The 25,830-nt window shown below is 39.4% G+C and overlaps 1 protein-coding gene across 4 annotated transcripts in view; it reads right to left on the reverse strand.

Annotated features, from left to right (window-relative positions):
* Positions 1 to 25,830, reverse strand: part of pask (PAS domain containing serine/threonine kinase) — a 75,093-nt gene that overhangs the window by 28,482 nt on the left and 20,781 nt on the right. For 3 of the 4 annotated variants that reach the window (XM_063046208.1, XM_063046211.1, XM_063046210.1), the window contains exons 8-14: positions 24,438 to 24,622; positions 19,468 to 19,630; positions 14,500 to 14,592; positions 12,817 to 12,985; positions 10,534 to 11,765; positions 6,538 to 6,710; positions 1,824 to 1,991 (exon numbers count right to left, since the gene is read on the reverse strand). In XM_063046208.1, coding sequence (XP_062902278.1) covers positions 1,824 to 1,991; positions 6,538 to 6,710; positions 10,534 to 11,765; positions 12,817 to 12,985; positions 14,500 to 14,592; positions 19,468 to 19,630; positions 24,438 to 24,622 — 2,183 coding nt within the window. The remainder of the gene's footprint in view (positions 1 to 1,823; positions 1,992 to 6,537; positions 6,711 to 10,533; positions 11,766 to 12,816; positions 12,986 to 14,499; positions 14,593 to 19,467; positions 19,631 to 24,437; positions 24,623 to 25,830) is intronic. The other variant, XM_063046209.1, reaches the window with a different exon arrangement.

Raw genomic sequence — 25,830 nt, forward strand, 5'->3', positions numbered from 1 at the left:
TCGCTTTCAAAGTCACCGGTGATTCAGTCGGGGGGAGATCCGTAGCTTTCGGTTTAACCGGAGGTTTACCATCCTTGCCGTTTTTCCCATTCTTAGACATAGCAGATCTAAGTATCATCCAATTGTCGGAGAATTCAGTTTAATTCAAAGTATTGTAAGAATTGATGCCTTAATGGTTAATTAAAGTATAGCTGACCATAGAGAAAAAAAACTCAGAGGTAATGGAGCGAGTCAAGAACGCGACTTCACTCCATGAGCGCTACCGGAAGTCTCCCTCCAAGAAAATCAATATGTTTTGTCCTCATCACAGTACATCCACTAAATCAGCAAATCCACCACACCCCAGGAATCAAACTGAGGACCCCTTGTTTTCAAAGAATAGGATTTCCCTTTCTCCACAAATTGATGCTGCCCTCACATCTCCTCCATTTTCTACCATACCACCAGCACAACAGGGATAGAATTCCCCTTGTCCTCGCCGACCACCCTACATGCCTCCAAATTCAGCACATCAATCTCTGTAATGTCTGCCCCCCACACTCCACAGCGATCAGTCTCTCAATGACTCTCTTGTCCACATGTCCCTCTTCATTGATCTCCCTGTTTGCACATATCCCTGCCTCTTCACCTGTAAATCTGCTGGGGTCATCTACTGTATCTGGTGCTTCCAGGGTGGCCTCCTCTGCACCAGCGAGACCTGACGTAGATTGACACTTTTGCTCCAAATGCCATAACAAGCTGGATTTCCTGGTGGCCACCCATTTCTGTTCTACTTCCCATTCCCATTTTGCTCCATGGCCAACATTACTGCCATGATGAGGCCACTCACAGGTTGGAGGAGCAACATCTCATTCTGTCTGGATAGCCTCAAACCTGACAGTATGAACATCGATTTCTCCAACTTCTGCTAATTTCTCCCCCCTCCTCCTCTCTTTCTATTCGCCATTCTGGCTCACCTCTTAGCCCTTCGCTTCTCCTCACCACCTTCTGGTCCCACCTCCTCCCTTTTCTCCCAGGGTCCAATCTACTCTCCTATCAGAACCTTTTTCAGCCCTTTATCTTTTCCACTTATCTCCCCAGTTTCACATCTATCACCTGCCAGTTTGTACTCCTTCCCCTTCCCCCACCTCCTTATTCTGGCTTCTTCCCCTTTCCTTTCTAGTTCTGAATGATGTTCTTAGCCCGAAACATCAACTGATTATTCCTCTCCACAGATGCTGCCTTTGTGTGTGTTGCTCTGGATTTCCAGCATCTGGAAGTCACTCCTGCTATTCAGCTCCTTTAACAAGTTGATTCATGGTATGAATGGCACATCTCATCCACAAGACTATACATCTTTCTTACTAAATACTGTTGTTACCTTTCTTACTAAATATTGTTGTTTAAAAGTTCACAACTGATTAGAACTGCATGACTATTCACTAAAGTTTATTGGATTTCTTGACGATTCGAACTATCCAATCATACTGATCATAACATTATGCAAGGGAATTAACCATTCAATCTAACAGATATTTTAAAGAGTTAATTTAAATTTCTTCATAAACCTGCATATTATTCCTCTCAAAGCAAATAGCCATTTTATTTCTTAAGGTTAAAACTGAAGTTATTTGATCACCTCATCCAGATTTTAAAAGCATACTATGAACTTACCTCAGGTTTTTCTGCACAATAGAACTGTGCACATATCCATTATTACTTTGAATTATTCAGTAAGATCAATAACTCATTGTTCATAAAACTTTTATTTACATGACTTAAAATAATGAAAACTAAAGCAAATGAGCTTTATATATTCAAGTCGGAAATCAAGCTGTCTATACCTCTTTTTGGCTAACTTTTTGACGTGCTGTCCACACAAAGCCAAAAGCTCCCTTCCCTAGTGGGCTGACAGTGGTATAGTACTCAGAGTATTCTCCTTCACAAGCTTCCATTGTCTCAACATCTTCTGAATACTTCAAACCATGCGACTTAGCAGTTTCCATTATAACCTATAAAGAACGACAACCCACAACAATACATAAATCTTTTAGCACAAACATTGGGTTTAATAATTACTATTTGGTAGTACCCCCTTAGCTTCACTCAAAACTGTTGTCTCACCAATGAGTTAGAACATAGAAAACCCACAGCACAATACAGTCCCTTCGGCCCATAATGCTGCCGAACATGTCCTTACCTTAGAAATTACCTAGAATTACCTATAGCCCTCTACTTTTCTAAGCTCTATGTACCTATTCGAGTCTGTTAAAAAGACCCTATCGTGTCCACATACCAGGAAAATATTAAAATATGGTTATAGTTCCTCTCTCAGGTGGACACAAAATATCACATGGAAAAGGGAAAGGGGGATAGAGTTGTATCCTGACATACTGAAACTAAATACATGATTTGAAAATCTGAAAATTGATAAACAGTATGGATCACAAGGGCCAATTAATAAATTCATAAATTACTTGGTCTACATCAAGTGCACCTTAGGTTGCTGAGAGGGGATATGGTATTTTAAGAGGTAAAACTTTAGAGCACAGTAGAAAGACAGAATCTGTTCCCTTTGACAGAAGGGTTAAAAATGAAGGTAAAAAAAACAAAAATCGACAAAAAAATAATAAAAACAATTAGTGGATAGGATCTAGAATGCACTGGCATGGGGGCATAAGAAGCAGATTCAGTCAAGATAATCCAGGAACAAAACTTAGAGGGCAATGGAAGGAGGACAAAGGACTGTCACAACCAAAACTGCACTGTTACTGGCAGGATGAGCCGAATGAATTACAGTTCTGTGATCTGCTTCTTTTTAATATTACTATCAACAAACTGGCCACCCTGATCCCTACATCTCTGAAGGGACTTCATTGCTTATAAAATGAAGTGGGATAATATACAATTGTAAAAGTGGGAAACTATTTTCTGGAAAAAAATTGGAAATAGAATTTAAGCGTTCATGTTTGACACCAGGGTGATTAGTCAATTGTAAGAATATTGCGTAAACTGAATAGAGTTGAAAATAGTATACAAAATAATTTAACAGTACAGATTGTCAGAGCTTATAGATGTATCTAAAAAGGAAATCGAAGTAATAATCTTTAAGTGGCTGAGATAATGCAATTAATAATGAGCAATAGAGAGAAAGTGAGAAAGGAACTAAAACAATACCAGGTGAACTAATGGAACAAAAGATTTGATTCCCTGGAGCTGACAGTCTACATTTGAATTTATAAACAAATTGGTGCAGAGATAACATACAATTGCTGTGAACTTCCAAAACTCATTCTGTTCTAGTAAACTATCTGAATTATAAAATCACAAAACATACTATCACAATTCATAAGCAGGAGTGCTAAAGCAGGGAACTATAGGCTAAAATTGTCAGAGAAATTAAATCCACTATATTGAAGCAGTAACAGTATGTTTGTAAAATCATAACAGAACTAGATGGACTCAGCATTTAAGAAAGGGAAAAGGTGTTTGACAAGTTCATTAGAATTCATTAAGAATGTAACTAGCAGGGCGACTTAAGGGAGATCAGCAGACATCGTACCACAAGCAGTAACAATAATAACAAGCAGTATTATATTGCTGTGAGTTACTAAAGTCAGGCCTATACAGGCAGGCATCTCCCAATCTCCAGTCAGCTAACAAAAGTCATCTGCCACTCATTTCCAACTCATCACCTGCAGCCTATTTAAACCAGGCTGCCATTCACAGTTCTTGTTCACCCACTGAACCAGCCAGCCTCAATCAGTGGTTCCTAGCTTTCAGTAATCTTGTTGCCATGGTGTTTAGTATCTATTCCCTCTCATTTTGTGGCCCCAGTGGCTTGTTATTTTTGCAGTCTATTATTGACATTATTATTCCTCACTGAATTGTCTCTGCTGCTCTACTCTTGGGTCAAACGTCCTCTGTTTCCTGACAGGATGGGTGAACCAACAACTAACCTTCAGGAAGTTGTCTGCTGACATGAGTACATGATCCAGAAGCAGCAGGAAACCATTGGTTTTCTTCTTGCCACTCTCAATCAGCTCTGTCTTGTTACAGCAACCCCATGCCAGTCAATCTCCTCCCTCAGAGCCCCAGATTGCAGTGGTCGAAAGCTTCAACCTGCTGCCACAACTTCCATTCTGTATGTCGTACACTTTGAGGTCCAACCAACTCTATATTCTATGGATTGAGCCAAGACTGCCTTTGTCATCTCTCTTTTGACTGGGTGAGCTCCAACATGGGCCACTACTAACTGGGACAATAAAACCACCATTTGCAATAAATAAGAGGAATTCAACAGAGAAATAAACCAGGAAATCATAGGCTTATGAATCTGACATCAGTAGTGTGAACATTATGAGAAGGTACTCTGAGGGACCAGATATACAAATATTTGGATTTAGACTGATTAAGGATTGTCAGCATAGCTATGCGTGTGGTAGGTCATGTCTAACCAATCTTAAGAGTTTTTTGAGGAAGTTACCAGGAAAGTTGATGAAGGCAAGGCAGTGGATGTTCTCTACATGGTGTTTAATAAGTCATTTGACAAGGTCCCACATGGGAGTTTGGTCAAGAAGGTTCAGTCGCTTAACATTCAAGATGAGGTAGTAAATTGGATTAGACATTAGCTTTGTGGGAGAAGCCAGAGTGTTGTAGTAGATGGTTGCTCCCCTGACTGGAGGCCTTTGACTAGTAAGTGCCACCAGGATCAGTGCTTGCTCCGTTGTTGTTTGCCATTTATATCAATGATGTTGTTACCTAGATCAGCAAATTTACAGATGACACCAAGATTGGGAGTGTAGTGGCTATAATGGCTTGTAGCAGGATCTGGACTAGGTGGGAAAATAGGCTGGGGAAAAAAAAAAAGGCAGGTGTAACTTAATACAGCCAAATGTGAGGTCTTGCACTTTGGTAGGACCAACCAAGGTAGGTCTTACAGGTCCATGATTCATTGAAAGTGGTGCAAACAGGTAGATAGGGTCGTAAAGAAATTTTATCGCACATTGGCCTTTATATATCAAAGTACCAAGTACAGGAGTTGGAATGGTATATTGACATTGTACAAGACATTGGTGAGGACCAGTTTGGAGTATCATGTGTAGTTTTGGTCACCAACCTGCAGGAAAGATGTAAACAAAGTTGAAAAGAGTACAGAGAAAATTTACAAGGAAGTTGCCAAGTCTGGAGGACCCAAGTTATAAGAGTGAATAGGTTAGGATTTAATTCCTTGGAACGTAGAAGATTGAGAGGAAATTTGATTGAGGTATATAACATTACGAAAGGTATAGATAGGGTAAACACAGCAGGCATTTTTCCCCCACTGAGGATGGGTAGGACGACAACTAGAGGTCTGAGTTAAGGCTGAAAGGTCAAAAATTTAAGGGGAACATGAGGAGAAACTTCTTCGCACAGAGGGTTATGAGTGTGAAACAAGCTGCCAGCACAAGTGGTGCATGCAAGCTCAATTTTAATGTTTAAGAGAAGTTTGGATAGGTACATGGATGATCAGTGTAAGGATGGCTATGGTCCTGGTGCAGGTCTATGGAACCAGGCAGCTTAAATGGTTCGGCATGACTAGATGGGCTGCAGAACCTGATTCTGAGCTGCATTTTTCTATGACTCAGTGAAATGTGCCAGGATTTTAACCATCTGGGAAATGGAAGGGATACAAAGAGCTACCGGTGCTACTTTTGACAAGTAAAGGAGGTGAAATGCAGATGGAACCCGATTTGTACCTTAATTCTGTATACCCACCATTGCTCAAAAATCTGCCAATTCCAGCATTATTTGTGTTTAATTTTTACTTGGGATGACAACCACTGCTTTTGTGGGATAGTTTTATTTTCTCAGGTCATTCCTTGCACAAGAAGTACTTTCTAATCTCTCTTAAATAGCTCCAATTTCAAGTCATTTCCACATGACTTCCTACCAACAGAAAATGGCTCTTTAGTCCATCAATTCTTTACAAAAGCCGATAACTTTCAACTCTCATTCCTCCAGCATTTTGTGTTGCAAAACATTTAAACAGACCTCCCTTAACATTCTATATTCTAGCAACACAAATCTGATTTACACAACCTTTCCTTACTTATGAAGTCCTGATAGTACACTGATGAACTCAGTTATACACTGTATAGTTAAAAATTACAGTTCACTATAATTATACTAATTTGCCACAGGGAAGAAAATAGAATGCAAGGTCTATTCATTGGAACAGGAGTGAATGTATTCAAACAGGAAATTTGTTCTTTAGAAAATCCAAATCACAAGATACAGTTAGTTACATACAAATCAGTGGTAGAAAACTTGGGAAAAAAATAATTGGAATAAAGAAGTTACTTGATTTTTTAATCAATTTTATATATGTGATCATTTGTAGTACTCTACAACTGCTCAACAACACTCAATCAATGCTACCAGCACCAGCCTCAATTCTTGTTAACTTTTCATATAAATCTCTACAGCAGTATTGATGTGCTTGGATTAAACAATATATCATGGACTAAAATGCTTCAAGTAAGATCAATATAGATCAGTTCTGTTCACATGACTAACCTCTCCCAGGCTAAAAGAATGCTCTGCAGATAGAGGTGTGCTATTCAGAGTGGACATCAAAAGATTCTTCAGTGCAGCCTCTCTCCGACTCTGTGTATGATCCCGCATTACCCACACACAATATAAATTTCCTCCATCTTGCAACTGTAGACGTTTGACCTGAAACACAATACCTGGGGCAAGAAGATGCAGATTGCTGAAAAAGTTATCCACATTACTTTATTCATCTCTCAATCTATCACAGACATACATTTCCAACACAGCAACCTGGGAATGAATCAAATGCATGTTGAATCCAAATCTAAAATGGAATGCATGGATTTGGTTGTTGGATGTTATTTTTCTAAGGTGAATGATTTAACTAAGTGCGTATTCATCACTGGGACATTCCTACACTGCAACCATCCAGTACTGTATAACTAATTCCCATTCTTCCTGAGAAATAACTCCACTACTTCTCATTAAAACATCTACACTTCCTCAAGTAAACTCAGTATACATAGCAATTAATTTCAACTGATCGTTATCCATGTGAAGAAATCGGCCCTACTTGAATTTCATCCTGCGCCTATTATCACTTTAGATTTACTTTACTCTTTCCATTAAGCACCTTATTTGGACATGAAGTTGTACATTGGAAGACCGTAGCCCTGGCTTAGATAGCCAGGATGAAGACAGACACAAAGATCAGTGTTTGTGATAGTGAGGAGAGTAACCTTCAAATAATGAATAATATTGATCAGCTTGTTAGATGGGTAGAGAAACAGAACTTGGAATTTAAACCTGAAAATTCTAAGGAGATATTTATGGGAGGAGTAATAAAGCTAGGTCAAAATAATAGGACCATGAAAGGAGTTGAACGCAGGGACCTTGGTGTGCATGTCCAAGAATCTCCGAAGGCATCAAACTAGGGTAGATAAAGTATTTAAGGCAGTAGGCAAGATAAATACTTGCTTCATTAGCTTGGGCATAAAATACAAGAACAGAGAATAGACAGTACAATATAAAACATAAGGTCATAGCTAGAGTGCTGTGCACAGTTCTGTCCATCACACTCAAGGAAGATGTGATTGCACTGGAGGTGGTGCAGAGAATAGTCACCAAGACGAGACTCTACCCGACAGCAAGCCTTGATAATGGGTACTGGAAAACAAGGGTAGACTTTGACAAAGGCTGTAGCAACATCTTTAAACTTAGCACCATAAGTGAGCTTGATCCTTACCCATCATCCAGACAGCTACTCCACACCGGAATCACTGCCAGTATTTCTCCTGTTAAGTCACTGAAACCAGCCGTACCAATTGTGTCTTAAGTAACTCACTAAATAGATTTCATAAGCCTTGTGGACAGAATTTACATGCTGTGCACAGTTTAATTACTCACTTAAATTGCACAAAAGTGAAAAATGAAGTGGTTCAGACAGGTACACTATCAACATTAAAAACGCACTTAGACAGGACAGCGTTTAGAGGGGTATCAGTCAAACATGCATAAATGGGATTTGCTTAGATGGACAACTTGGTCTGCATGGACTGTTTGGGCTGAAGGGCCTGTGTCCATGCTGTATGACTATGTTGTCTTTGGTGAGCTGTTTCAGTTTTGGGTGAAACTGAATAACAGGGGTGATTGATAAGTTCGTGGCCTAAGATAGGAGTCAATTTTAGAAAACCGAGCACATTTAGTTTTCAACATAGTCCCCTTCTACATTTACACACTTAGTCCAGTGGTCGTGGAGTATATGGATCTTGGACCTCCAGAAAGTGCCCACAGCAGGGGTGATTGATAAGTTTGTGGCCTAAGGTAGAAGGAGATGAATTATACAGCTCTCGTTACATGCACATGCAGTTCAACTCTGAGTGATTATGCAGAAAGTTTGAAGTTAATAACTCATCTCCTTCAATTTCCCAGATGCATGGTGTTCTTATCTCTACATGTTTAGTTACAATCTGCCAAGTGACTTATCGAACTATTTGAATCAGTTGAACACAAGAAATAGTGCAAACTGGATACAAGATTGTTATGCACACATACACCAATACTTCCACCTAACCACAAGTCCAGTTCATATGAACAAACTTGTATGTTAGGCTTTGTAATAATAAGAACATAATATTAAGTTTTATAATAAGCATATGTACAATGTTCAATATAACTGATTCCTTTAATGTGATCTAAATAAGTAGTTTAAGATAAAGTCAAAGGTCAGTTTAATTGGCTTTACAAGTTGTGTAAAGAAAACTTCAAGAATGATAAAAACCATGAAACGACACTCTTAAATCTATAACAGGGCAATTTAAATGTGAAGCATGTGAACTTTTCTCAGAACATAATCAATATAATTGCCTCATTTTACAAAATGGAAATACCACAATACAAGAATGTATCAAAGCTTCACATTTACTCTTGAAAATTTAATAATGCTTGGATAAATCTTACATTAAAAGTATGGCAGAAGGTGATTAATTCATGTGGAATTAATAACATGTTAAAACTCTTTAGATGGTGTGCATATGATACCGAATTCCTTCCCAACAGAGGAGATAAAAGATTTGAGCTATGGATAAAGAAAGGTCTTACAACCTACCTCTCATTTATAGATAAAAGAGTATTACAAAGTTTCCAAATCCTGCAGGACAAACATGGCCTAGAACATAATGACTTTTTTTTTTTTTTTTAGGTACCTTCAAATACGAAACTATGTTAACCAGAGTTGTAGATATACAGACCTATCAACAGTAGAATTAGAATTTTTCAAGATTCTGAATTCGGCTTGCAGTTCAATACCTAGTAAATCAGTTTCTCGCCTATATGATGCACTCTCCCATGCTAAAAATGTAAATACACTGTATATTAAAGAGAAGTGGGAGAAAGAAGCGGGGTTGGTACTTTCAGAGGAGGCTTGGGGGAAAATCTGCAGCTTTCAATGGTCCTTGACTAATTCTTTGACTTGGAGAGAACATTGTTGGAAAAACATTATAAGATACTTCAAGACCCCATATCAGGAAAAATATAAAGATACAAATGTGATGTGTTGGAGAAGGTGCGGCTCCAAGGAGGCAAATCATTTTCATATTTTCTGGGATTGCCCTAAATTAAGTCTATTTTGGGAAGGTATTCATAGAACATTAGTTAAGGTACTTAGGTCCCAGATACCTCTGAACTTTGAGACGCTCTATTTGGGGCATGTATTGTTCCTTGAACAGAAGGAAGATATAAAGTTGCTGCAGGCCCTCTTAGCGGCAAGTAAGAAATCAATCACTAGAAAATGGCTAAATCCAATACCACCTACATTAGAAGATTGGTACGAAGTTATCTTGGAAATATTTAAAATGGAAAAGTTGACTTACTCCCTGAGAACTCAAAAAGAAACATTTTTATCAAATCTGGAATAAATGGATTGAATATATAACCCCAATGCGAGCAGACTTTAGATGACTCTCCTAATGATTTATATTGCTCTTCTCATCAACACAGTAATATTGCTAACGTAAGCACCCCCAGTCTAAATGTCTTTTTGTTTTCTTTTGGAAAATAGAGAATTAACACAAGTAAAGGGAAAGATTTGGGAAAGGGATAAAAAAAAATGAAAAAATTAAGTAAATAAGTACATAGGGATTGGATAATTATGTCTGCGGGCAGGAACAAGCACGAACAAATTGGGATATAAACACCTACAATGGTTGGTATATAGGCTTGTATGCAACATTTTGGACCAGTGGAAATGGTCCAGAAGGGTTGTATGGAAACTATTATTACCATTTTTCTTAACAACTAATTTCATTACTTAGCCTAATAGGTTAGATTTACCACAGTACATAATTATCTATTTAAATGTTTATTTTCCTTTTATATCATCTCAATGTGTACTTAAGAATGTATAAATAATTGTAGTTTTATACATATAAAAAAATGGAAAAGGTTATATGTGTGAAAAAAGTACATGATAATTGTGAATTCCTTATCCAAATAAAAAAAATTTAAAAAAAAATTACTTACATAGTCTAGAACCATCCCTGTGATAGCAATTTCCACTAAAGTTTCCCTCATTAATTTCATATTTGGGCCTCAAGGAAGCCTTTCCATTCCAATAGCTCTGGGATTTTGGTGTTGATGTTGCATGTCCCTCCATTTCATCCTTACTTTCCGTCAATTCCAGACAAGGACTGTGCCACATTGGGAGCTTGCTGGGACTTATTTCACAATTACAGGGGTGACCCTGACTGTAAATTGCTCCTTCAGGCAGAACACCAGTCATCCTTGGACAAGCAGAGAATCGATCTGATGCTCCCATGCACTGCCTAGTTAATTTTTTACTTTGGTAATTGCAAGATGTATCAACTTCCTTCAGAAAAATCATTTTGTTTTGTTCATGTTCTGATTCAAGATCTGAATCAATTGTATAAGGTGATGGAGTCCTGAGAAGTTCTGAGGTAGTGCAAGAAGTGCCAGACTGATCTACAGAAATAACTTCAGACTCACTGCTGAGCTCTAGATCTTTAAGACCATAAAGAATTGGGTTGACATCAACCTCTGGCTGGTTTGCAATCTTTGTGCCACATTGCTCATGTTTCCTTCCAGATGGGTTTATTTGAGCATTTAATCCAGCAGAAGTAATTGCTACATGGCTTTCTTCGTAGCCATTGCGTTGCTCATTGTGGTTTTCAGACGGCATACGAGGTGTATAAAAGACTTGTTGCCATGCAGTTTCATCATTAGTTATGCCCACTTCATTACATTTACTGGGAGGACAATTACGATGCATGATTTTATCTTCGTCAGGTTTCAGGTGAATTCTGCATGTACATGTGCCACCTCCAGGCAACTTTTCATCCAGGGTAGGAGTCCCTGGAGAATTGCAGATATTGCCATACTGTTGAATAAAATTGCCATCTTGATTTGAAAAGGGTGATTTATCTCCTGACATACTGGTTTGGCGATGGCATATTGGCAAAAGATGTGCACCCACTCCTTCATGACAGGATACTGCAAAAGCCTTTGAGACTGGACACTGTTGACACACAGCAACAGAGCACTGTGGCACAGTGAAGTCCCTTGAATCCAAATGTTCCTTGGTCTCCTCACTATTTACTTCTACACTTTGAGATACAAATCTGTCTGTACCTTTTGAACCAACTGGTGTAATAGATGACAACAGAATGCTGTTTTCTTTTATGGGTTGAAGTTGGTTAGCCTGGATAATCATTTCACTTGTGTCATCACTCTCTGGCCTGAAATGACAAATTGCAATATAAATAGGTGCATATGTAGAACAATAACATTACCTTAACATTGAAGTTATCATTCAACATTGTAATGTTTAATAAAATGATGAGTGGAAAATTTCACAAAGCCATTGACCTAATTTGACTGGTTGTGTGGGGAGGGTTAAAATTTTCCCTTTGACTTCTGCAAATAAACAATGTATCCAAATGCTTCTGATAGAATCATTAACAACTGCATAAAAATGGCATCTGCACACAAGGAAATGAACATTCATCCCACAAAAATAGATGCTCTCAACAGTCTTGCTGGTAGTATAAATAAAAGGGTTGCTTGGAAGTTAGTGACGTACCAAAGTGCTCTTAAATAAATGAAATACACCATACAAGCCTGGAAAATTGCATTCCTTTCCCAGGCCATACATTTAGTTTCAGAATAACTGCAAACAAAATTTAAGAGAATAAAGCTCTGATATTTATTCTCAAACCCAACCATCTGAATTTGCAAACTCCTAGAAAATTTACACACCTATAGTCGATCCATGAAAATACTTCAATCAACATACATACAGAATAATCAACATAAATATTCTTCAAATCCAATTTTTTTGAAAATAAACTAAAAAGTAACTTAAATGTATTGACAATCTATTCCGTTTTCATTTCAACTTAACTGAGGATCACTAACTTTATACAACTAGAATGAACATCACTATTACAGTTTCACAATGGCATTGAAGGAGCTCTCCATTTCTGGAGTCCATACTGTGGTTATAGCACTGATTGTCAAATTTAGCATACCAGTTCTCCACTTCACTTCGCATAATCATTGTGAAGTTATTTTCCATAACTCACTTCCCCTCTGTGAAGCTACAGAAATATCAGTGACTTCAAAATACTCCTAATTTGTCACTAAATGAGACATAAATTATTTCAGAAGCTTAAGATGAACAGGTAATCTTATGTGGTTGACTGTATTAAACTAAATCCAGAAATGCCATGAACATTTTACAATCTTGGCTTTACAGTGAGCTTTTGCTCACAGATCAGATCCTTTTACCTTTTGAAAAGAGTCAAGGTGACTTTTGGAGAAGACATGGTGGAAGGCAGGCTACCATCACTATTTTGCCTTGAATTGGTTCCAGTAAATATTGGGACACTTGGTCCTGCACAACAGTGTTTTCCCTGTTTTAGAAGAGCTTGATTTCCAGGAGCAAACTGGCTTGGATCTAAATTAGAAACCATACATTGCAAGAACAAAAAAATATAATTCTAGATTAACAGCACACAAAATGATTGTTCCTTACACAGATAAGTTAAGAACCCAAGTCAAAGCGGATAACAAATATTTACTTCCTGATGTAATCCATGTACATTTCTTTTACATTGCGAAAATATTCCTTAAAATAGACAATGCAATCATAGTTCCTATTTTCTTAGTTAACCTGTGCAAACTAGTTTACCTGTGATAATATCCATTAGAATATATCATTTTTCTAATAATGCTCATGAGAGAATTGTGTTGCCATTGAGAACTAGCGTTCAAGTATTTTTCTACACTACATTTAAGAAAGAATGGATGACCAGAGTGTATTTTTCGACACAGGGACGGACACACCGACACACGGCATAAAAGCATCCAGATAGAGTTAACAGGTTCAGTTATTGTTCAGACCAAACAAAATGGAGAAGGAATGTGATCCAAGTGAATTTGACAATTGGCGCCAGATGGTGTGGTTTGAGTATCTCAGAAACTGCTGATTGCCTGGGATTTTCACATACAACTGTCTCTAGAATTTTCAGAGGATGGTGCAACAAGAGAAAAAAAAATCCAGTGATCAACAGTTCTGTGGGTGAAAACAGCTTGTTAATGAGAGGCCAGAAGGAGAAGGGCTGGAGAAGGAGAAGGAAAATGGCTGGATTGGTCAGAACGGAAAGGGGACAGCAACTCAAATAACTACGCTTTACAATTCTGAATGTACAGCATGTCAAACCTTGAAGTGGATGGGTTATAGCAGCAGAAGACCACACCGGGATCCACTCCTGTATCTAATAATAGTTTAGATCTAAACAATTATTTGGGTACTTAATGAGCAATATATTTTATACTCAATTAAAAAGAAAGAACTTGCACTACTCTTTTAACAACTTGTAAATCCCCAAGTTCTTTGCATACAATGAAAAACTTTTTGAAAGTAACTATTGGAATATAGAAGTGCAATGACCAATTTGCATGCAGCAAGATTTAACTGAAAGCAATGCAATAAATCCAAAGTGCATGCTTTTAATCATATTGGTAAGGGATATATATTAGGGAAGCTCTAAAGAGAACTCATCTCCTCTTAAGGAATTATGCTGGATATATTTACATGCACCTGGATGCCTGAGTTTAATACCTCATCCAAAAGACAGTTTGGCATATCCTTAGAACATCACCAATGCATTATCCTTGGGTTTTCTTACAAGGGAGCTTGAAACTGAGTACACAAAAGAGTTTTGGTCACTAAATTTATTTTTTGGAAGATAGGTGGGACTGATAAGCTGTACTAAGGTTTTAATATTTTGTATTCCTTAAATACAAATTTAAAAGAAAGTGCTCAAATATCAACACAGACATGAGGAAAGCTCAAATATCAATATACATACAATCCAGAAAATGATTTAGCACATCTAAACTTTACTTCAACATAAAAAAAGGCCCCTTTCTTTCCTCCCTCCCCCAACCCTAAACAGTGGACTGTACCTTTTCTTGTTGTGCCAGATACTGCAAGGGGATTATTAGACATCTTGATGTCATCACCAAGCAGGTTTATGCCATCTGCACCATTGTGGTCTTCTATACATATAACCCAAAGAAACAGACCAAAAGATGCATCACAAAGAAAAAAAAGAGACCATCAGTTTGTAAGGAGCAAAAGCATTTCTATGTATTAAAAGAAAATTTATCTATTGGAAACAAAATGAGCAAGAATTTTACACTGTCAGTTGTACTTTCTCAGATTCCCAGTGCATGCATTGTACAAGATTCTCAATTGGTGTCAATATATTCAATACACACAAAAAAAATCTAACATACACTAGTCAAAAGCAACAACAATGAACAATACATTTTCTCCATTTAAAGCTTATGAATAAAAAGTGAATCTTATCAGAAGATTTTTATTCTGCAAGCACTTCCCTAATGCAGTTTAGATTTCTGTTGCTGAAATCTGATTAAAGAAAGTTTCAACCTTTGAACACAGACCAGATTCAAAACACCCAGCCATTAGAATAACTCAAAAGAAAAACAGTAGTATTTTTGTGTCACAAAATGTGGAGTTTAAAACTACTTCCAACTCACTAATTTCCATGAAGCCTCATGACCCCGCTAAGGAGCACCAGGCCAGTGTCTCCCACACCATCACCAACTTTATCAGCTCAGGGGATCTCCCATCTACTGCTACCAACCTTATAGTTCCCACACCTGCACTTCCCGTTTTGTACCTCCTACACAAGAGCCACAAAAATGCCTGCCCAGGTAGACCTATTGTCTCAGCTTGCTCCGGCCCCTCCGAACTTATTTCTGCATACCTCGACACTCACCGTTTTATCCCCCCTTGTTCAATCCCTTCCCACCTATGTTCGTGACACTTCTCACACTCTGAATTTTTTCAGTGATTTTAAGTTCCCTGGTCCCCACCACTTTATTTTCACCATGGATGTCCAGTCCTTATATACCTCCATTCCCACCAGGAAGGTCTCAAAGCTCTCTACTTCCTTTTGGATTCCAGACCTAACCAGTTCCCCTCTACCACCCAGTTCCCCTCTACCACCACTCTGCTCCGTCTAGCGGAATTAGTCCTTACTCTTAACAATTTCTCCTTTGGCTCTTCCCACTTCCTCCAAACTAAAGGTGTAGCCATGGGCACCCGTATGGGTCCCTGCAATGCCTGCCTTTTTGTTGGCTTTGTGGAACAATCCATGTTCCAAGCCTATACTGGTATCTATCCCCCTCTTTTCCTTTACTACATCAATGACTTCATTGGCGCTGCTTCCTGCACGCATGCTGAGGTCATTGACTTCATTAACTTTGCCTCCAACTTTCTAGATCTTCCTGTCTCTATCTCTGGAGACATCTTATCTACTGATGTCTACTATAAGCCTACAGACTCTCACAGCTACCTGGACTATTCCTCTTCCCGCCCTGTCTCTAGCAAAAATGCCACCCCCCTCTCGCAATTCCTCCGTCTCAGCCGCATCTACTCTCAGGATGGGGCTTTTCATTCCAGGACAAAGGAGATGTCTTCCTTTATTAAAGCAAGGGGCTTCCCTTCCTCCACCATCAACTCTGCTCTTAAACGCATCTCCCCCATTTCACGTACATCTGCTCTCACTCCATCCTCCCACCACCCCACTAGGAATAGGGTTCCCCTTGTCCTCACCTACCACCCCACCACCCTTCGGGTCCAACATATTCTCTAACTTCCGCCACCTCCAACAGGATCCCACCACCAAGCACATCTTTCCCTCCCCCCTCTCTGCTTTCTGCAGGGATCGCTCCCTACGCGACTCCCTTGTCCATTCATCCCCCCCATCCCTTCCCACCGATCTCCCTCCCGGCACTTATCCTTGTAAGCAGAACAAGTACTACACATGCCCTTACACTTCCTCCCTCACCACCATTCAGGGCCCCAGACAGTCCTTCCAGGTGAGGCGACACTTCACCTGTGAGTCGGCTGGGGTGATATACTGCATCCGTTGCTCCCGATGCGGCCTTCTATATGTTGATGAGACCCGACACAGACTGGGAGATCGTTTCGCTGAACACCTACGCTCTGTCCGCCAGAGAAAGTGGGATCTCCCAGTGGCCACACATTTTAATTTCATGTCCCATTCCCACTCTGATATGTCTATCCACGGCCTCCTCTACTGTCAAGATGAAGCCACACTCAGATTGGAGGAACACCACCTTATATTCCGTCTGGGTAGCCTCCAACCTAATGGCATGAATATTGACTTCTCTAACTTCCGTTAATGCCCCTCCTCCCCCATCCCTTATTTATTTACTTAAATATTTTTAAAAAATACATTTTTTATTTTTCCCCCTCTGTCCCTCTCACTATAACTCCTTGCCTGCTCTCCACCCTCCGGGCTCCCCTCCCCACTTTTCTTTCTCCCCAGGCTTCCTGTCCCATGATCCTCTCCCTTCTCCAGCCTGGTATCCCTTTTGCCAATCAACTTTCCAGCTCTTAGATCCACCCCTCCCCTCCTGTCTTCTCCTATCATTTCTGATCTTCTCCTCTCCCTCCCACTTTCAAATCTCTTACTATCTCTTCTTTCAGTTAGTCCTGACGAAGGGTCCCGGCCCGAAACGTCGACTGTACCTCTTCCTATAGATGCTGCCTGGCCTGCTGCGTTCACCAGCATTTTGTGTGTGTTGCTACGTAATGCAATATCAGTTTAATTGAAAGAGGCAGAATAACCAGATGCAAATATTGCTGTCTTGTTCAGATGCAAATATTACTGTCTTGCATGATAGTACAAGTCTGATTCAATTTGTAGATTCGCCAGATCTTTACTACACTGTAGTTTATGCAGTATTTGGCCTTACCCTGTATAACAGTATTTACCCTGTTATAAGCCAATATATAAGACTGGATGAACTGGGCTTGTACTCGTTGGAATTTAGAAGATTGAGGGGGGATCTGATTGAAACGTATAAGATCCTAAAGGGATTGGACAGGCTAGATGCAGGAAGATTGTTCCCAATGTTGGGGAAGTGCAGAACGAGGGGCCACAGTTTGAGGATAGAGGGGAAGCCTTTTAGGACTGAGATTAGGAAAAACTTCTTCACACAGAAAGTGGTGAATCTGTGGAATTCTCTGCCACAGGAAACAGTTGAGGCCAGTTCATTGGCTATATTTAAGAGGGAGTTAGATATGGCCCTTGTGGCTACGGGGGTCAGGGGGTATGGAGAGAAGGCTGGGGCGGGGTTCTGAGTTGGATGATCAGCCATGATCATAATAAATGGCGGTGCAGGCTCGAAGGGCCGAATGGCCTACTCCTGCACCTATTTTCTATGTTTCTATAGCAAGGGAGGCAAGGTTATGAATTGAGATGCACAATAGTATGAAACACAATTTGGGAAAGTTTCTTGACCTGTTTAAAATATGACTCCAGCAAATATTTAAGATCAGATGTACTCTCGATGTATTTTGCTGTATTTTTCCTTTTAGACATATTTATCTTCCATCAAAGTTCTTGAAACAATGGCCCAGCTCAAAGTTCAAACTAGCTATTTTACTGTAAATAATCATGCATATTTTGCAAAGCATCTTTTGCAGAACATGCTGTTTATTAACTGAAAACAGGGTTCTAACAGCACTTATACAGAAAAACTGTTAGACAATGGAATAAAATTCTGAATATGGAGCCAAAGGGGCATTCTTCAAATGATGAAAATAGAATTTCATTACAGAATTCGTGATAAAAACCAGGATGATTACATGTTGCAAGTCCATCCACAATTAGTCTATAACCGACAAGGAGAATAACACAAACCAATGGCAACAGCAAATACTAAAGACACAGTAAACACTCATTACCTCAATTTAAACCCCCTAACACCTTATAAACATACAAAACTCTGAAATTCCACTTCCTTTAATGCCCATTACTTTAACTATATAAATTAACTTGGCTCAGTCAAGTTAATGCCTTTAATTTATTAAGGCAGCGGGTTTCCTAGTTGCACCAAGCCATTCAATTTAGAAATGTTGACATTTTCTCATTAAGCTTAAAGAAACAATTTGTCAGAGAAAAGTCATCTCTCTGACAGTGGTGTCAAGAAAACAACCTCTCCCTCAATGTCGCAAAAACAAAGGAGCTGGTTGTGGACTATAGGAGGAATGGAGAGGGGCTAACCCCTATTGACATCAATAGACCTGGGGTTGAGAGGGCAAATAGCTTCAAGTTCCTCGGCATCCATATCACCGAGGACCTCACATGGTCTGTATACACCAGCTGTGTGGTGAAAAAGGCACAACAGCACCTCTTTCACCACAGACGGTTGAGGAAGTTTGGTATACGCTCCCAAATCCTAAGAACTTTCTACAGGGGAACAACAGAGAGCATCCGGACTGGCTGCTTCACTGCCTGGTATGGGAACTGTACCTCCCTTAATTGCAGGACTCTGCAGAGAGTGATGCAGACAGCCCAGCACATCTGTAGTTGTAAACTTCCCGTGATTCAGGACATTTACAAGGACAGGTGTGTAAAAAGGGCCTGTAGGATCACTGGGGACCCAAGCCATCCCAACCACAATCTATTCCAGCTGCTACCATCCAGGAAGCAGTACTGCGGCATAAAAGCCAGGATCAACAGGCTCCGAGACAGCTTCTTCCACCAGGCCACCAGACTGATGAACTCACACCGACTTGAGTGTACTCCATATTACATTGACTGTTCTATTTGTTATAAATTATTATAAATTACTATGATTGCACATTGAGATGAAGATGCAAAGATTTTTACCCATGTATGGAATAAAGGATGCAAGGAATAAAGTCAAATCGATATCATTATTGCTGTACCTTCTCACTCCTATATCTAGCTACTATTCCAACTAGTGTACTAATTACAGTAGCAAACCTGCATCAGGGCAACGGCTGCAATTATTTAAACTAGACAGACAAAAATCAAATGAAATGTCCCACTGTAATATTCAACATACCTGGCATATTGTCAGATAGCACTGTGTAATTACGACACCCTCCTTCACTTGCCTCACCTTTACAACACAATTCTATTTCATCTTCCAAAGGAGGTAATGGTAGAAAGCCATCATCTATTGGGTCCATGTAGTCATAGAAACCAGGAATTAAAAAGGTAATGTTCTAAAAAAAAAGTTTCAATCTCAGAACAGTTCAAATAGTGTTTCTATTACTATGTATACCATATTCTGGGTTAATATTACTGCCCATTACGGTTTTAAAAAAATTTAAATTGCAAAACACCACGCAACTGAGCATAAAGCAGAAAATTTCAATATAGTAGAGCTAGAACTATGTCCTGGATTTAAAAAAAATTAGAGCTACAAAAAATTTCCAGGTGAAATCCTTCAACGAATATGAAGCTGTTTGTTTTATTATAGTCAAGACACAGAAAGCACCCACAACATTAAGAGTTCAAACTTGTATATACACAGGCATAGGAAAAAATATATATTGAACATGAAGGTAACTAACTTTTTTTAATGTTTATGCTCATCAGTAAAGCTAAATTAAATCAATAGACAAATCAGAATAATAAATATAGCAACACACATAAAAGTTGCTGGTGAACGCAGCAGGCCAGGCAGCATCTCTAGGAAGAGGTGCAGTTGACGTTTCAGGCCGAGATCCTTCGTCAGGACTAACTGAAGGAAGAGTGAGTAAGGGATTTGAAAGTTGGAGGGGGAGGGGGAGATCCAAAATGATAGGAGAAGACAGGAGAGGGAGGGATGGAGCCAAGAGCTGGACAGGTGATAGGCAAAAGGGATATGAGAGGATCATGGGACAGGAGGTCCGGGAAGAAAGACCGGGGGCGGGGGGGACCCAGAGGATGGACAAGGGGTATATTCAGAGGGACAGAGGGAGAAAAAGGAGAGTGAGAGAAAGAATGTGTGTATAAAAATAAGTAACAGATGGGGTACGAGGGGGAGGTGGGACATTAGCGGAAGTTAGAGAAGTCAATGTTCATGCCATCAGGTTGGAGGCTACCCAGACGGAATATAAGGTGTTGTTCCTCCAACTTGAGCGTGGCCCAGACGGAATATAAGGTGTTGTTGAAAGCAGGATCTCCTAGTGGCCACACATTTTAATTCCGCATCCCATTCCCATTTTGACATGTCTATCCACGGCCTCCTCTATTGAAAAGATGAAGTACATCGACTTCTCTAACTTCCGCTAATGCCCCACCTCCCCCTCGTACCCCATCTGTTACTTATTTTTATACACACATTTTTTCTCTCACTCTCCTTTTTCTCCCCCTGTCCCTCTGAATATACCCCTTGTCCATCCTCTGGGTCCCCCTCCCTGCCCTTGTCTTTCTTCCCGGACCTCCTGTCCCATGATCCTCTCGTATCCCTTTTGCCTATCACCTGTCCAGCTCTTGGCTTCATCCCTCCCCCTCCTGTCTTCTCCTATCATTTTGGATCTCCCCCTCCCCCTCCAACTTTCAAATCCCTTATTCACTCTTCCTTCAGTTAGTCCTGACGAAGGGTCTCGGCCTGAAACGTCGACTGCACCTCTTCCTAGAGATGCTGCCTGGCCTGCTGCGTTCACCAGCAACTTTTCTGTGTGTTGCTTGAATTTCCAGCATCTGCAGAATTCCTGTTGTTTGCGATAATAAATATAGGACAGGTTGCAATGACGATAGACAATGATCAAGAGTTGGGCTAGCTTTGGGCTCTATTTCCATGGGGGAGGAGAACTAGGCTTCCTTACCATTTCTTTCCTTCTTCTACATTCGCAACCCAAATATCATTTTTCAGGCTAACTTGGTCTTCAGTCAGCAAGATTCCACTAAGCAACACCAGGCCAACCTCAGAAAATTCAATCAGAAAGAAGGCATGCTCCAATAAAGGGATAATGGACATAGTACACATGAATGATTTCATAAGATGTTGAGTTTAGAAGCTAAACAGAAGATTAAGCAGAAAAACCGGAAGAGAACATACCAAGAAATGTGCCAGGCGATATGGTGTGGTACACTACAAGTGCATAGAAAGCATTTAGCCCATCAGGAAGGGCAGCTTGAACCACTCTGGTTATCTCCTCTTGAGCTCTCTCATTAACAAGGCATTTTTGCCCACAGAACTGCTACTCACTGGATTTTTTTTATTCTTTGCACCATTCTTTGTGAACTCTAGAGATTTACTTTTGAGATACTGTAACCACCCTGTCTGGCACCAGCAATCATTCCATGGTCAAAGTCACTTAGATCACACTTATTCCCTATTCTTATGTTTGATCTGAACAACAAATGAACCTCTTGACAATATCTACATGCTTTCATGCATGCAGTTGCTGCCATAATTAGCTGATTAGATATTTGCATTAATGAGGTGTACAGGTGTACCTAATAAAGTGGCCACTGAGTATTACTTGCAGTTCTGGACAGATAAAACATGAGAAAATAAAATTCACTCAAATATTACTAGTGAAGGACTAAATTAGGAGTTAAATTAAGAAAAGAATTTAATAATGGTTAAAAAAAAGTAAAAATAGGTTTGGAAAGGTAAACCATAAGAACAAGCCTGTTGTATGGTGACACAAAGGAAGAATCAATAAGAACAAAACTTTTTCCAGTTATTGCAATGCTCAGGCATTCTCTCACTTAAGCCTCCATTGGATGGATATGACTGCAACTGGTTCATCTTATTCACTCCTGTTCAGAGAATCACCATCACTGTACACCCACCCAGCCACCATTTCCTGACAATTGTTCTGAAACCAAACTTAATTGTTTGTCATTTTGATATTATATCTGACTGCTTTAAGCCATGGAAAAATGCTATGAACATTTCTAACACCTGTTCCTCCACACTTTGTTACTTCCTACATGACCCTCCTCAGTCTATGTCCCATAAAGCCCAGGTGTTCTAACACCAAATAATTATCATGCAAATGAATACAAGAAATTTCTATCCATCTCTCATGCTGTGAATTGAAGATAAGCTGGCCAATAGCAAAAAGAGACAAGGCATAAAACTGTCTTTTTCTGGTTGATTAAGACATAATGAGTATTGTGCCACAGAGTTCAGTGCTGGTTCTTAACTTTCACAATTTATGAATGACTTGGAATAAAGGGACCAAAGGCATGGTTGCTACTTCAATAATCAAGGAAGAGAAGGTGAAGAGACACAAGACGACAACAAAGAGATACAGACAAGTTAAATGAATGAGCAAAGTTGTGGCAAATGAAGTTTGTGGGAAAAAGTGAAATTGGTCAGGAAATTAAATTATGAGATTGCATAGCTCTCTTGGTGTCCTTGGATGCTTCTCATATTTCCTTATGGCATGGGAAACATTTCAGTCAACTCTGTGCTGGCCCTCAGCAGTACCAATCTCATTCTGCCACTCATTTCCTAGTAACTTACATTTTCTCACGTAACCATCCATTCTACCCTGATTCGCTCACTGCATAACTACACCAGGAACAGTCAATTAACCTTCTAACCATGCCTTTGGGAAACTGGAGCATCTGTAAGAATCCCATGATGTCACAGACAACATGTGTGAATCCCACACATGAAGCACCAGAAGATTGGATTGCACCAGAGTCAATGAAACTGTGGAGCAGTAGCTCTGCCATTAAGCCATACTGCTGCCTCGTGTAATTTGAAAAAAGGGCAAGATGCAGCTGCAGTAAGTAATTGGAAAGGCCAACAAAGCATTATAATTGAATATAAAAGTAGACAAGTTATGCTCCAGTTTTTGTAAAGTTTTGGTGAGCCCACAGCTAAAGTACATGTACAATTGTAGTCTTCCCAAAGAGGAATATTAACGCTCTGGAAACAATTAAGAGGAAATTTACTACACTGGTACAAGGCAATTGTTTCCTCAAGGAAAAGTTGGACAGTATAGGTTTTTATCCACTGAAATTTAAAAGAGTAGGAGCTGCCTCAATTGCAATGTTTAAGGTCCCGAAGGGTCTCAACAGGATTGATATGGATGCAACATACATCAAAGTTGCTGGTGAACGCAGCAGGCCAAGCAGCATCTATAGGAAGAGGTGCAGTCGACGTTTCAGGCCGAGACCCTTCGTCAGGACTAACGAAGGGTCTCGGCCTGAAACGTCGACTGCGCCTCTTCCTATAGATGCTGCTTGGCCTGCTGCGTTCACCAGCAACTTTGATGTATGTTGCTTGAATTTCCAGCATCTGCAGAATTCCTGTTGTTTGATATGGATGCAGATGTTTCCTCTGGTGGGAGAATTAAGAAAGATGGGTCATAATTTAAAATTAAAGGGTCACCTATTTAAGACAGAAATGGGGTACAATTTAAAAATATCCACAGTGATTTTTTCAAACAATTGTGGAAACAGTGTTGGAATATTTTTAGGGCAAAGGAAGATGAACAAGGTGATAATAGGTCATCATAAGTAGACAGGAATGGAGAGTTGAGATTACATTCAGTTCAGCTATGCCTTAAGTGGCAGAGCCAGTTTAAAGGAAGTGGTCTCCTCCCATGTGAGTGATACATGCTAATATGTCTGTATGCTACATTAGTTCCTGTTTTAGCAAGGCCTCAATATCAAAATTTGAGGAACTGCTGAAATCCTCTTTTTACAAATCCTTCATGATGGCTTGCTCTCTCCCAGATTTTTCAGCCTTATAACCTCCAATATTACTGCACTTCTCAAAGTCTGGAGTCTTACTATTTTTTAATTGCTTCATTATAGGTGATTCCGCTTCAGTTTAAGGTCTCAGGGTCCTGAATTCTTTCCATGCTTCCCTTTCTCTTCAGACACTTCCTAAAAGATACAGCTTTGGCACTTCTACCCTCCAAGTGATATGACATCAATTTGTGTTTGATAATTTTCTATGAAATGTTAATTTAATGTGCCGTATAAATGAAAGTGTTGCTAGGATTAAGTAGATTCTCTAACAAGTGCAAGCTCAATTGCCCTAGTATCTCACTAACCCTTTCAGCAGCTTACCTTGCCCAACAACTGCGCTTTCTTATAGCCAAACAACATAAGAGCAAAGTTATTATTCAAACTGTGGATTGCTCCATCCGGCAGAAGAGTGATCAGTCCACTGATGGTAGTAAAAACCCACAAAACTCCAGAGAAAACGGTCTCTTGGTCTTTGATTGCTTGATTCACATCATCCTGAGATCCTGCTGAGAATAAAGACAGTCATTAAAATACAAAGTAAATTAGCAATAGAAATTTATCATGAGTGTTAGCTGCACTCATTGAAAGCATCTGTTTTCTAATAGCAGAAACTCTCATGGATGGGTTACAAAGGACCTAAATAAGAAATTTCTCTCTCAGTTCCATTTGATAGAAGTTAATGTGAAGACTGCAACTCTGTTCTGAAACTCATTTCATCATACCCAAAAGAAATGAAAACAAGTTTAAAAAAAGTGAATCAGATCAAAAATTTAAAGAAGAAACAGGAGACACAGAAAAATGAATGGACAAAATGTCATTAAAAAGATGACAAGAAATTGAAAAAACCACTGGGAAGAATTAAGCACAATTTACTTTCAACGCATAGTACTAAAATGCATTCTTCCCCCCCCAAAAAAAAACTGGTTCAACAACATTCAGAGGGGATTATTGCAGATCTGAGAGAGAACGGAAATAGGACTAATTGTCTAGATCAATTAAAGAACTGTTACAATTACAGTGGGATGAAAAATCTCCTTCATTATTCATAGACTCATAGGAGAGAGATGAATTGTACTTCTTTTATTCCAGTCCTGATGAAGGGTCTTGGCCTGAAATGTATTGAGGTGAATTGGAATGCAAAGACTAAAATCCCATTATGAATAAATAAAATTAGAATCGACATGTTAGCTCTTTGCACTTCACAAACAATTTACTATCCAGTCATATAAAACTACTGTTTTGATGTAGCAAGTAAATAAGGCTGATTCTCAACGGCCTCCTTCCTGTCACTTCTAATAACATCACACATTTGTCAACCCCTTCTGTTTTTCAGAAAATTGTGATTGAGTGATATGGCCACAAGTACACATTAATCTTTGTATACATTATTCAGCAATGGCCAGAAACTCATCCAGCTATTTATCAGGCTGCAGCAAATACAGTTTCACTGCATAAACTGACAATTTGTTCCTTAAGTCAATAACTTTCCAAGATGTAAGCTCGGGGCTTTAAATCTATTTCTGTGCTTACGTCAAATAACAGAAAAAATGCAAATGCGAAGAAAACTCAACAGGTCAGCTAGCATTCAAAGAGAAAATACTTATGAAAATACCTATGAAAATACCATTCCTCACTCAGTTATTGCCTGGCCTGACCTGATCTACAAAGTATTTACAATATATAGTTTCATTTTCTGCATTTAATGACTTGTACT

This window comes from Mobula hypostoma, chromosome 4 (genome assembly GCF_963921235.1).
Source record: "Mobula hypostoma chromosome 4, sMobHyp1.1, whole genome shotgun sequence".
Lineage (NCBI taxonomy): Eukaryota > Metazoa > Chordata > Chondrichthyes > Myliobatiformes > Myliobatidae > Mobula > Mobula hypostoma.